Source organism: Vairimorpha ceranae, assembly GCF_000988165.1.
Source record: "Vairimorpha ceranae strain PA08 1199 chromosome Unknown NODE_16, whole genome shotgun sequence".
Classification (NCBI taxonomy): Eukaryota; Fungi; Microsporidia; family Nosematidae; genus Vairimorpha; species Vairimorpha ceranae.
Genome location: NW_020169311.1, coordinates 3,220 through 17,217, shown reverse-complemented (window position 1 = coordinate 17,217; position 13,998 = coordinate 3,220). Strand labels below are relative to the sequence as shown.

General features: G+C 23.1%; 3 protein-coding genes across 3 annotated transcripts; all 3 read left to right on the top strand.

Moving 5' to 3' along the window:
- Positions 1–553: 553 nt before the first annotated feature.
- Positions 554–1,438, top strand: AAJ76_1600016664 (glycerophosphoryldiester phosphodiesterase; the record flags this gene model as incomplete). Its single annotated transcript, XM_024474144.1, has 1 exon — positions 554–1,438. One exon carries the CDS (start codon positions 554–556, stop codon positions 1,436–1,438), a length of 885 nt encoding a protein of 294 aa, XP_024331342.1.
- Positions 1,439–8,237: 6,799 nt separating this feature from the next.
- On the top strand, positions 8,238–8,411 carry AAJ76_160008980 (hypothetical protein; the record flags this gene model as incomplete). Its single annotated transcript, XM_024474180.1, has 1 exon — positions 8,238–8,411. The coding sequence occupies one exon, from the start codon at positions 8,238–8,240 to the stop codon at positions 8,409–8,411; it is 174 nt and encodes a 57-aa protein (XP_024331341.1).
- Positions 8,412–12,160: 3,749 nt separating this feature from the next.
- AAJ76_160005057 (hypothetical protein) lies at positions 12,161–13,699 on the top strand (the record flags this gene model as incomplete). The annotated part of the gene is made up of 1 exon (XM_024474164.1): positions 12,161–13,699. One exon carries the CDS (start codon positions 12,161–12,163, stop codon positions 13,697–13,699), a length of 1,539 nt encoding a protein of 512 aa, XP_024331340.1.
- Between the last annotated feature and the right edge of the window lie 299 nt (positions 13,700–13,998).

Below are 13,998 nucleotides of genomic sequence, written 5' to 3'. Positions count from 1 at the left end.
AATAGTATTTGTTGAATTATATTGTTATCTCTCTCATATTTGATTATTGATTTTTTGGAAACGTTCTTGTCATATACAATTATAATTGTTTCTTTTGCAGATATGATAAAATCTTAACTTGCTAATCTCAGTTTTCAGTATACTAAAAACAATTAATCACAAATTGTAAAAAGTTTAAAAATCAACAATTTAAATTTCAAATTTTAAGAAACTTTTAACATTAATATGCTTAAAATTCTTTAAAAGGTTAATGCAAAATTAATCACAAATTGTAAAAAGTTTAAAAGTCAACAATTTTAATTTCAAATTTTAAGAAACTTTTAACATTAATATGCTTAAAATCCTTTAAAAGGTTAATGCAAAATTGTTTTTCATTTTAAGTTTTACCCTTAATGTATGTATCATCCTTTTTTGTACTTTCTGTTGGAAAAAATCTGAAAGAAATTTTATTAAAAATAAATAATAAAGAGAAAAGAATTATACCTTCATTGTACAAATTTATATCAATACAAGAAGAAAATAACTCTGAGATTTTTATTAATGGAAACAGGATATGAAGTCTATAATAAATCTTGAAGATGTTACTATTGCTACATTTAGAGGCGAGGCGAATCATTTTGATTTTACTGACGAAACAGTTTTAAATATTATTGGACATAGAGGAGTTGGTCAAAATACTAGTCATGTACTGGAGAATACGGTAGAATCTTTTAATATGGCCTTTGATAAAGTAGAATGGGTAGAACTAGATGTGCAGCTTATTCAGAACAGTGTACCAATAGTACACCATGATACTTTGTTTTTTAATAAAGAAGAATACTGTTATTTTAGCGAGAATAAAGATAAGATATATAAAGAGAATGATAAATTATTGCCTCAGACATTAGATTATGTACTGAAAAATATAATCAAAGGTGGAAAAATAAATCTCGAGATAAAGTATCCGCTTTTTCAAGATTCGCTATACTTGAACCTATTAAACACCAAAGAAGACGGAGATAGCCCTCTTTTAAAATATTTTAATGCTGCCCTGCAATACGATAAACAAAAATATTATTTAGATTACGATGTTCCTACATTAATAGATTCAATACTTAATGTGATATATCTTAATAATTTTAGAAATATTATTTTCTCATCTTTTTCACCTTCGGTGTTGTTAAATCTTAAGACAAGAGTTCCACAAGCAAGAATTTTATTATTAATTGATGTATATCTGGAAGAATTGGTAGATTTTTGTTTAAAAGTAGATCTATCGGGAATAGTATTTAAGTTTGATTGCTTAAACGAAGAAAAAATTCGAAAATTAACGAAAGTAATTGATGTATATGTCTATAATGTTAAGACTAGACACGATTATGATTTTTGTATGAAAATGGGAATTAAAGGGGTCATAACAGATTATATTAATGATCTTTTAAGCGAGAATGATGCATAAAACTTTGTTTGAATAATATTTAGATATGTTTAATAATAAATATACGTACTCATTTTTTTAGGAATATTGAATGTTTCCATTTTTGTGAATAAAGTGCAAATTAATTTAAAATTTAAATAAAAAGCTGTTACATTTAATATTGTTTATTTTAAACTTTTATATGTTCTTGTATGTGTCAATTAAAAAGTTCAGATGACATTTTACTTTAAAAGATGTAAACACTTATTGTATAATATTTAGCATTTTGTTTCTTTTGATATGTACAAAATAAATTTTATTTTGTTTGTCCTACTCTTAAAAGTTCAATTTATTTCAAAAATTTGTATTTAAATAACGTTATTGCCAGTATTATTAAGTTGACTACACTTAATTATATTAATTGTAAATTTAAAAATTCTTTTTTAAATATATTAAGTATTAAATTTTAATTCAAAAATCATCAGCCAAAAAAAATTTTATGCTAAACAAAAAAGTAGTAATTAAAAAAATTTATTAAACCTTGATAAACGGTCATTTATAAATATTAAAGTCACAAACAAGCACTAAATTTGTAAGTTTAGTTTACAAAACTGTATGATAAAAGACTAATATAAAAATTAAAAAACAGCCTGCCAGAAAGTGCGATTTTTAAAATTAAAAAAGTTAAAAGTAAGTTAAATTTCTAAGCATATACTACATATTCATAGTTTAAATTATTGAGATCAGCACATATTAGGAAGGACAAATTATATTTTTATGATGTTAAAAGAATGTTTGGATTTTTCTATTGGTGTCGAAACATTTACCATAAATAGAACATCTTTAAAAAAACAATTTTTGTATAAAACAACATTTAGGAAAAAAATAACATTTGTAGTTAGTGTAGGAATAAGGATGTGTTTATAGTGTTCTATCAAATATATCGGATTTTATATATTTGGCAAAAACAGTTTTAAATAATTTTAATAAATAAATCCTTGTTTTTATTCAACAATATAACATAAACTTGTGAAATTTATGCATTTAAAAAACATAAAATTGAAATTTGTGGTAAAAAATTACCATAATATTTTTAGACAATAAAGCTTCTTAGTATTATGCATTTGTTTTAGCTATATAATTCTTATTTAAACTTTTTCTAAGTTTTTTTAATTTCTTTACATATATTTAAATCAAACTCGATTTATACTTTTTATCATACCTTATTTATAAACTCGTATATTTTATTAGGTCAATCTTCTGCATTTTTCTATGAAAATTTGTTTTTCAGGGTTAGGTTTTTTTTTTATATTTTTGTTTCTGTAGCATAAAAAGGTAAATGTTATTAGCGAATATATTACTCTTGTATTTAATTATTTTTATGTCTTCTTTTCTTCGGTAATCCAATAAAATTTTTTCGAGAGATCTTTTACAAATTACCAAATCTATACATGCTGTTATTTTGTCTGTAACTTTTTTCTTCTTTCTTTATTTGTCTCAGTACATTGTGGTTATACCAGTTAATTTCTAAAATTAATTAAAGAAGCAATATTTTTATGATTAAATAACTTTTTAAATAATTATATAAAAAATTAATAAAATTTCTTACTGTGAAAATTTTATTCTGCCAAATGTCTTAAGGTTTACGATTTAAAGTTTAATTTTTTTATAAAAACTAATACCTCTAAAAAAATTATTTTATACAAGTTTTTATTTTTAACTTTATAATCGATATTAAAGCATACTACAAATGCTCAAATTTTAATATTTACAGAATCTACTATTAATAAGGCATAGACAAACTTTTAATTTTCTTATAAGTCTTTTAAGTAAGTAAACTATTATTTTCAAAATATGATTGACTTTAATGAAACAAAAAGTCACTTATACGACTCCATAAAAATTTTATCCTAATGCAGCAATTTTTCAATATTAAAATTATTCTAAAAAATCTACGAAAAAAAAGTCTTTATTGAGTTTATCAACTCAAATATGCCTACTAATTTCGGAATTCTTTTATTTAAATAAATGCAAAACATGCTGTATGCCAAAATTTTTGTTAACAATGCAGTTTGTATAGAGTTAGTACTATAATTTAAGAACGAAAGTAAAACTTTGTCTAATGTAAATAATACATTAAGTTATATAATGTATAACATTTCTCTACTATAAACAATTGAATATCTTCAAAAGTTTAATATTATTTGTAACTTTCATATTCATACTGAAAATTTTTTACCAATAGCTGTTATCGTTAAAAATGACCCAATAAAAGATCTAAAAACAAAATGAGTAAAGTGTTTTAATGTTGATCCAATATCTCTGTAAAGTGCAATGTACAGCTTCAAATCGCCTAATATTTGTAAAATCTTAAAACATAAATTTATCAACGATTTTTTTCAAAGTTAACAATTTACTTTCATTTAAGTAAGTATACTGTCCTGTTGTAAAATGTGTTTGGGTAAATTGTTTTTATTTATAATGTGGATTTGGTGTGTGTAGTAATTAAATCTTAATGTGTTATTTTATTTTTAAAGTTAAATCAAGAGATTTGTTGATAGCCTAAATTTACTAAGCTAACAAATGAAATGAGAAAAGGTAAAGCTAATAATTAATGAAACGATACTAGAGCTACTCTACTTAGTATACTGTTTACTAAAATGTGTAATGCCAAATAAACAAACAACATTTGCTGAAAAGTCATATATTAGACTTTATCATAATACATACATACTATAACATTATTACCTGATGGGTGATTATGTTTATCGATCATCGCCATAAATCAAAGATATTAGCGTAGCCTAACGATGTCTGTCTTACCCTTGCCGTCTGCAATATATCAAATACAAAAGCGAATTTATGCTTTTGCGCTCTTTAAATTCAAAATCATAAACTATTATCTTAATTAAACTTGTCTTAATAGTTTACTTACTTAAAATTAATAAACAAAAATGAAGTTTTTTGTACAATGTCGTAAAGCCACTCGCTTCATGTTTGACATATTTAGATGAAATTGCGGTTATTAATAGTTTATTGGTAAGGTTTCTAAAGACGACAACGTATAGATCATAATACTAAAAGACTATTACGAAGAATTTATTTAACAATCTATCCTGTTCTGTTCTGTACTGAATGAATATTTAAGTTTTAAAAAAGTAATTTATACTATATTGCTATGGTGGATTCTTTTATCTTTCTAAATTCGCTTTACAATAAAATTCTACTATTTATTTTTATCATAAACTCTATTTTTATAATTTATTTTTTATTTTTTGTAAAAATTTAATTAAAATTTAGCTAATGACAAAAGTATTGTGGACTTAAAATGAAGTCTTTACATGTCTTTTTGTAAATTTTAAAAAATACAAATTGGGTGTTGAATATGCTGTTTATATTATTTGTAAAAGTTGTATGATTTTATTTCATAAAAACATTGTTAGTAGAATAAGTATGTTAAAGTTTTTGAAACATTTCTAGTTTTTTTATAAATTATGCTAAATAAACGCATTTTTTCATAAAAACTATTTTTCTATTAATTCAAAAAATATACTTAAATTTGATATTAAAGAAAAGTTTCCATATGTAAATACAGTTCTTAAGATTTTAATTTATTTTCTTATTGAAAGTAAACTAAAAACTTTCCTTTTTTTTCTCTCACGATGCTTGTTTATTGCAGCGATGAAAATTGTTGTAATATAATTGAAATTAAATAGAAGAAAGATGATTGAATAAGATCTTTTCTACAGTAGATTTTATAAAAAATTCCTTTTACCAATTAATTTTAATAATTTGGGTAAAGATGCTGCTAAAAGCGCGAATATGATCAAAGATAAATAACAATTTATAGGAAGCTGCCAGTATGAGAAAAAACTAGCAGATTTTAATAAAGAGTTTTTTTAGTTAATAAACAAAAATAAATTTAGTTTAAACAAAATACTAACTACTATACTAGTTTTTAGAGATTTCGATAGTATAAAAATGGATTTAAACAATAAGAATCTATTTTATAATATTTATCAGGAACAGTAAGATAATAAGATGATAGACGATTTAAATTTTCTGCCTTATAGGTCGTTGTAGCTAAGTTTACTCTTTTTTGCAAAACTCTCTCTTATTACTAAGTTGACAAAACAAACGGTTTACCAATTTTAAGAACTATAATTTGGATGAAAATAAGGGCTAAGAAATAGTTTATGATAAAGTACATTATTTTGCGGGAAAGAACTTTACCCCAGATTTTGATCTATCCTGCGAAATTTATAAAAATCATCTGTTTACAAGTTTTGAAAATGTTTATACAGCATTTACAGGAGCTATTGATTATACTCTATATAATTATAAATATAGATTTAAAAAACAACTCAAGATTGTACAAGAGGGGCCTGATGTTAATAAAGACTATAGGAAATTTTATTTAGCATATATGAAAGGAGATTTTAACAGAGTATTTAGAATTTATTGTATTTCGACAGATGCAATTAGATTTTCCAACAATCTATTAATATATTATTTTTTTTTAAAATACATAAAAGAAAAAATAAAGATTTATGAATGAGAATTTAATAAGCGTACTATTGAACGAGCTAAAAAAGCAAATCTCAGATATGGTACTCTCATTTTAGAAAGAAAAGAATAATTGTTTTAATAATATGCGAATTTACATTATTTTACTCAGTACTTATCTTAATATGCTATCAAGTTGACGTATCAAAGAGATTGAAATAAGATTTTCAGTTTTAATAAGTTTTTCAAAGATGCTTTTGATGCCTTTGAGCAACTTAAGGATGATAATTTTGTATGTCTTAAAAGTGTTGTCAATGTCAGATCTTTCAATGAAATTACGACGGCATTTAATTATGATTCTAATCAAGAATTACCTCTCTACGGAGATAAAAAAAAATTTTCAAATACAAAAGAAGATAATATTGTATATCTAAACGCTCTTTAAAAGTACGATTAAGGCAAAATGCATATACGTTCTTTTCAAAATTATTTTTGTGCAACAGTAATTTCTTTAAATCGAGATTTTGATTCTATAAAGAATTTGTTAATATAAGCGATCGGCATGATTCTGAAATAAAAAGTTTTTTTTAGACGTTTATAAAACATCGCCTATGTACTATAACTTTATTGAAAAGTTTGTTAAATATCAAAGAAATGGATTTGTCAGGATAAAAAAATGATAATTTTTTTTTTTTCAAATTTTAAAAGTATATTATCAAAAAAAGACATGTAAAATGGTCTCAATCAGATTTAGCTTTCGTGGCGTTTTCAAAATTAGTGTTTTTTATTAAAAACTTATAAAAGTAGAGTCTCCGCCAAAAAGAAAGCAAAAAATAATCATAAAATAAATTTAAATAGTTAATTAAAACTTTTTTTGATTTTTGGTTTAATCAGAATTTTGTTCACTGTAAGCATTATTTTAAATAAATAACATAAGTTTTGCACTTATATGTTTGCGTTTATATCTATACAGAAGCAAAATATAATTACCAAACTCAGAATAAAGAAAATATGATATGAATTTTTTTTAGACACAAATACAAAATTAAAAAAAACCTTTGTAAACAATAGAAAAAAATTTGTATTTGTCTTTACAGTAACAAAAACCAATTTCATTTTTCACTACGCTAAACCAAGTTTATTTTTACCATTTTTTGTTATATATGCAAAGACTTTTATAAATTTTTAGAACCAAAGTTATGTCACCGTTTATATATATTTTTAATATAATTCGAAAATTTTAATTTTTTTTTGTAAAGTCACACAACACCATTAAAGTTAAAATCAAAATAATAAAGCTCCTTCTTATTGGTATAAAAAATTTAAGATAGAATTTTTTTTAGTAGTTTCTACACTAATTAATATGTTTACATTAATCCTTATATTTTTATATATTTATTAATTAATGGCCAAAATAAAATTGTGAGATGTTAAATTTGCAAAATATTATACAATTTTATGAAAATATAAAATTATTAACGGCTAAACCTAGACTTTAAACGTATTAATCTAGTAACAAAACATTAGACAAAATTGTGTAATAAATTTTTAATAAAGATAATTAGAATAATAAATTGTTAAAAAAATTAGAAGGTTGGTAATCTTTTAAAGTACTACTTTATAAACAAAAATCCTTAATATTACAAGCAAAAAATGTTAAATATAACCTTAACGGATAAATTTTGTTATGCCTAACTCAATTAAAATATATCGCTTTAATTTATGGTTTTAGATAAATAATTAATTTTAATATGTCATAGAAAGTACATGCAAGTGACATATTCTAGTAGTTTTAACTTTGTTTTGTCAATAGATTAACTTAAAAGAAAGTATATTGCCTTAAACTATTCTAATTGTGCGTAAATTAATTATTTAGGCATCTGGGCTTACAATAAAGATGAAAATATGTTAGTAATTAAATAAATTTAAAAAAAAATTTAAATATTGCTTACATCTAATTTTAAAGAAATAAATGATAAATTTTCTTGCGATAAAAAACTTGATTTAAAAATCAAATGACGAATTTTTTATTATTAAATTCTATAAAATACAAAAAATGCATTTTTCAGCAAATCTACGGAAAAAAATAAGAATACAAATATTAATATTCTTATATATAAAATATTTTTGCTTTGTGTAATGAACCAACTACATCATGTAGATTGTTTGTTTAATCATTACAGTGTGTTTGTCCAAACAAACCATTATGACAATTCTATTTTACTTCCCTTTGTTGACACGTTCTAGTACTTTTTGTCTTTCTTTTATTTGATTCACTTTTTTGTTAATCAATTATAAAAACTATAAAAAAATTGATTCTTGAAGGGTATCGAGAATGAAAACTAATAAACAGATTAACAAATCTATATATCGCATTATTTTTATTTTGCAAAACACGACACTTGACACGATCTTTTTTAAAATTAATAAAAATTTAATAAATTTATCAACAGGCTGTTTAATTTTTCCCCGAGGATGTGTTACACAAAAAATATTTTTAAAAATGTAGTTTTTAATTTTCTTTTTTTTCAGTTAAATTAACAACAAAATGGAATGTAAACGCAATCTTCTTTAAATATGTAATTTCATTCATATTATGAATGTTTATAATTTATTTAAAACTATTTTCGTGTTTTTTATTTAAAGAATAAGACGATATAGATTTATTGTATCATCTATTGGTTTTTATTTTCGATCCCCTTCAAGCAGCAATTCTTTTATATAGTTTTTATATTTGATTAAATAAACAAGTGAATGAAATAAAAGAAAAACAAAAAGTACTAGAACGTGTCAACAAAAGGAAGTAAAATAAAATTGTTACAATGGTTTTGTGATCAGGTCGTTTATACGATCTGAAGCGGAAGAAGGTGTTAAAAGAAATGATTTTTATATAATTTTTGTTTTTCTAAACTCATGATACCCCTTTTGGGAACACTTTTCTTAAATAGCTTTAAAATTTACTTTTGATAGCTGTCAAATAAGATTAATATTTTTATCAGTTGATTTCGGCACTATTTAGGTGGCCTGAAATCTTTACTGTTTGTTTGCTTTTATTTAATTTATTCTTTTAGACGTTCGACAGACCATTCTGATCGAGGGATTCTAATTTTCAGTAATAGTTCATCTACTTACAGGTTTGTCTGAATAAACACACTGTAATGATCGAACAAACAATTTAAATAATATAGCTGGTTCATTACAATCATTTTTATCATTTTGCTTTTTAAAGTAATTTTTATATAATATATTTAGCATTTTTAAAAACTACTTAAATTTTCCTTTAGCAATTCTTCTGCAAATAAACTTAAATATTGATAAGCTCTTATAAAGAAATTGTTTGGACTACGATGAAAACCTTAGAAAGTATTTGTAGTTTTAGGTATTCAATTTAATTTCTGCGATGCAACATTCTAAAGGCAATATATTCTGTTTATTTTGTTAAATAAATATTTTTTCTTAATTTATTGCACTTTCGATTTTATTTTGGATGTTATGGTGACCGGTAGAAAGACTGTTTAAATAGAAGTTATTAGAGTGCATATTTATTTTTAATTATTTTAAAATACTTGTTTACTGAAATTGTTTTGGGTTGAAACGTTTAAAAGTGAGACAGACGTAATAGTATGTCAAAATGATAATAGGCTACCAAAGATGTATTTTTTTAAAATATGATAATAATGACAAACAAATATGGCAGGACAAACGCTAGCGATATTTAAATCTTATATTCAGATTAAACTTTTTATCTTTTAGGTATAATTCAAAAAAGCCCTCATGCTAAAAATTTCGCCAGATAATTTGAGAAAAATAAAAATAAGCATCCATTAATTTTTACTTGGCTAAAAAATAATTTAAAAGCATTTTTAGATGCAGATTCGAAGTCTAAAATAGTAAGACTTGGATCAACTATTGCAGCTTTACTTTTCAAAAAATTACAAATAATCAAATAACTTTGTTTGGTTTTTCTTTTCATTAACACAAATATTAAAGGGTCATACTGAATACTAATATCATTTCAGAGTATAAAACTATTTATATCCCGTTGGTGCATACTTAAAAGTATTATCACCAATTACGATTTTAGAATTACCTAGATGAATCAGATTTTCATCCGTGGCGAAAATTAACGCGCTTTCCCGATCTTTTACATCAGAGTTTATCTGCAAAAACATTTCATCTCTAGTAGTATTTTTGACATACTGTGGAATATCCGAAACCACAGCATTTCCAACTTTTTTGTTTTTTGTCCGTGCTCTTTGTATAAAATCAGCAATTGAACAGAATTTTGGCAATCAGACTAGTTCTTCTTGGTCATGATTTTTAACAGTGCCATAAATTATATCACAAGCCCTTTCATTTACGTAAATAGCTCTACTTAAAATGCTAATTTTATCAAATCCTGCTTTTTTTACAAAACTAGGTTTTGGCTATGATTACTATATTTTAAAACATTACTATTACACGAAATATGAAACCTTAAACACATCTTTATCTGTACATCTAAAAACGGCTTTCGTGATATGGTTGTAGGCTAAGTAATATGAAAATTCTTGAAAAAGTATTTTTTTCTGTTTTTTTTTGGAATTTTATTATTTAAATTATTTATGTGGTATTATTATTTTGATAAATCTTTATAAGTTATTAAAAATATTAGAAATATTTATTTATATTAATTTTTTATAAAATAATTAATATTTTTCTTTTATGCCCAAAAATAACTCCTGATATATTATTTTTATAAATTTTATCGATGCTTTGTCATTTGTTTCTATTTAATTGTAGTTCAGTATAGTTTTAAGTTTTTAATTAGTAAAAGACTAATTGTTAATGTTATTTTTAATATTTGTATCATTAAAAGTTTAACATTTTTTAAATTTGTAAATACATAATTAAATCATTTAAAAATATTCGATCCCAGCAAAAAAGTTAATGAAACATCGAAATCCATCTGTGGTTTACCATCGTCATGTAACGTCCAAAGGAAATACTTTACAAAAAAACAATTAATAGAAACTGATTTTAAAAAGCTTTAAAGGCGTAGAAAGTTGTATTTTTGCGGAGTTATAAGTCTTTGGAAAACTTTCTTGTATAATGCTAGAAATAAATAATTACCTTTTAATATGTATAAAACTTTAGGCTTTAACAAAAAGCATTATTTAAATATTTATGAAACTATTGCAATGTTGTATCACAAGTTCATGCTTATTTTGTCTAAACTATCAAAGGTGTAGTTTGTTTGTTAAAATTTACGAATTATTATAATAATTTGTCAATACGATATTACTAAGAGCCTATGAGATATTTCTGTATCTAACTATTCCTAAAAATTTCAATAATTGTTTAAAAGGTCATAAATTGAAATTAATTTTCTAGAGTATCACTCTTAACCTCTAGCATTTGTAATAATAGAGAGACGTAATAACGCCTTAATAATAAAAACAATAAGATCTTTTATACTTAATGTAACAAATAAATAGTGATTTTTGTAAACTTATATGCTACAGGACAAATGTATGAAGATTATTGCTAAAATTAAACTGCTATATTTTACTTTTACAATTTTATTACAGGCTAAATTTTACTTTAATTCTTTAATTTATTTAAACGAGCATAGAATTTTTAATTATCGTAGTCATGCTTTAGCTACTGTATTACCATCAAAGTATTTTTGTTCTTGAAATTTAAATTTCTTAGATTTTTAAATTAAAATTCAAGTTTAAGAAAAATTATTTTTCATAGAAACAAATTTTAATCATTGATCTTAAAGTAGTTAAAAGTTGTTAGAATTTATATAATTATGTAAAATCGTTTAGTAATCATTTTTTATAAAATAAAACAGCTTAAATTTCTGTAAATACGCAAAAACTAAATTTAATTAAACAAATAAAATAAATAACAAAAAATTTGCAAAAAATATTTTTATTTATTTTAAAGTACATTACAATTACATCTGAAGTTATTAATGGTTAATTAATTATAACACGCCATTGTGGATAATTATTTTTAAAAGGTAAGTTTTTTTTTTGATGGTGCAAGTACAGAACTTTTTTTAAAAAAATTTAATTTCATTTCGATATTTTATTTAGAGATGTGTGCAATTTTTAATTAAAGAAAATTTTCAAAAATTTAGAATAATAATTTTATACTCATTATAAATATAAACCAGACATGTTTTAAAAAAACAAATGTTTATATATTATGTGATACAATAATTATTACTTTTATCCAAAAAATAAAAATAAAATTTGACCCATAAAAATGTTCTTTTGTGTTTTATTGATTAGTACAACTAATATCTCCGATTCTAATATAAATTACACAAATAACCAATTTTATAGTAACTTATATAACGTTGTTAGCACAGCAGAGAATATACAACAAAATACAATATTTGAAAACTTATTACGCAATGACAAAATGCAAACAGAAGATGGGGCAGATTTTGGTCGTGATAAAAGTATTAATAAAATAAATTTAGATAGTGACCTTACATATGATCAATATGCTTATGAAACAGAAAATTTAGCTTTAACGTTAAACAAAGATAGTGAAGAACCATTTCAACATACGAAAAGCACTAATTCTCTCAACCAGGATTATTCAATATTGGACATAAGTGCATATACCCCTCAGTATTGGAATGATGTTTTTAGTGATACAGATGTTTCTCATACCAACAAAGTTGAAAGAACTTTGCCTTTTACAAACAATAATCATATTCCTGCACAAACTAACATGTATTCTGATGCATGTTTGCTTATACAAATCGAAAGTATTCCAGTTACTCAAGAAAATGAATCTCTGGCTGAACTACTAAAAGCCTGTTGTACTGATTACTACACAGAATTTAATAATCAAAATATTGACGACCCGGATTTTGAAAATGAATGGTATAAAAAGATTTGCAGTTATATTAATTGGGAGCCAAGTGAATATGATAATAAAAAAAATTTTTTTCAAGAGTTTAATTTTGAAGATGATAATAATAATTTGGTAGATCCTAGTTTTAAACATTGTGGTCATGATAAACATACAGATGTACAAAAAAAAGAAATTAACGAATATAGTAATATTAGTAATACAAAATCTTTAAATAACGACGAATTGGTTGTAAATAATACAAAAGAGCATGAAAAAGGAAATGCAGATTGCATTATTAATTATAATTCCTTTAAAAGCTTTTTATCTGATGATTCAAATATTGAGATTTTTGATATTTTGATTGAAAATAAAAAAGAGTTACAAGCACTTAAAGATAAGTTTTTTTTTAATGTAAGAAAACAATCATCTATTGGTCTAATTCAATATAATTTTACGAAAAATAATAAATATCGTAACAATAGTAACCGCATAATATTAAATTCTAACTGGTTTAATGATTTTACAAATGTGACTTTTAAACTTCTTATGGATGACATTGAAACTCTTTATTTGTCAGAAAATACTAAAAAACTGTTTTGTGAATGGGTTGAATTTCTAAGAGAAGTTGCTCAGTTTATTTTTAACTTCAAAGAACACGTTAATCTAAAAAAATACAGTCAGTGTGATGTACTCAGTAACCTAACATTAATTGAAACCATAATGAATTCAATAATTTTAAAATTTAACTTTGAAAAGATTAAAAATTTTTTGGAGAAAATTATCCAAAAACACAAAAATCCCAAGTTTTTTGATTTGAAGGTTGAAAAGGTTTTATTAAAGATTTTGTACAACATTAAAGAGGTGGAAGAAAAATTTAAACAATATCGTTTGTATTTTGCAAGAATGAAAATGTATTTTGAAGGTAGAATTAATTAATATTTTTTTGTCTTAATTTTGCAGATTAGTTCAAAGACCATTTTTGATGTATTAAATTGATCTAAAAAAATATTAAAAATAAAATATTTGTTTGTTTACGAACAGGAATATTTAAAACGCTTATTTTATCTCAGTAACTATTTAAATTGATTATGTATTAACATTATGTTTTAAAAGTACTTAAAAATAATTTCGTTTGTTTTTCGTATATCTAATGTTTTGCAATTATTAATAAGTGTGGGTATCTGTCAAGATTTTATTCAAAATAGAAATAAATTTAAACAAATAAAAGAATACAA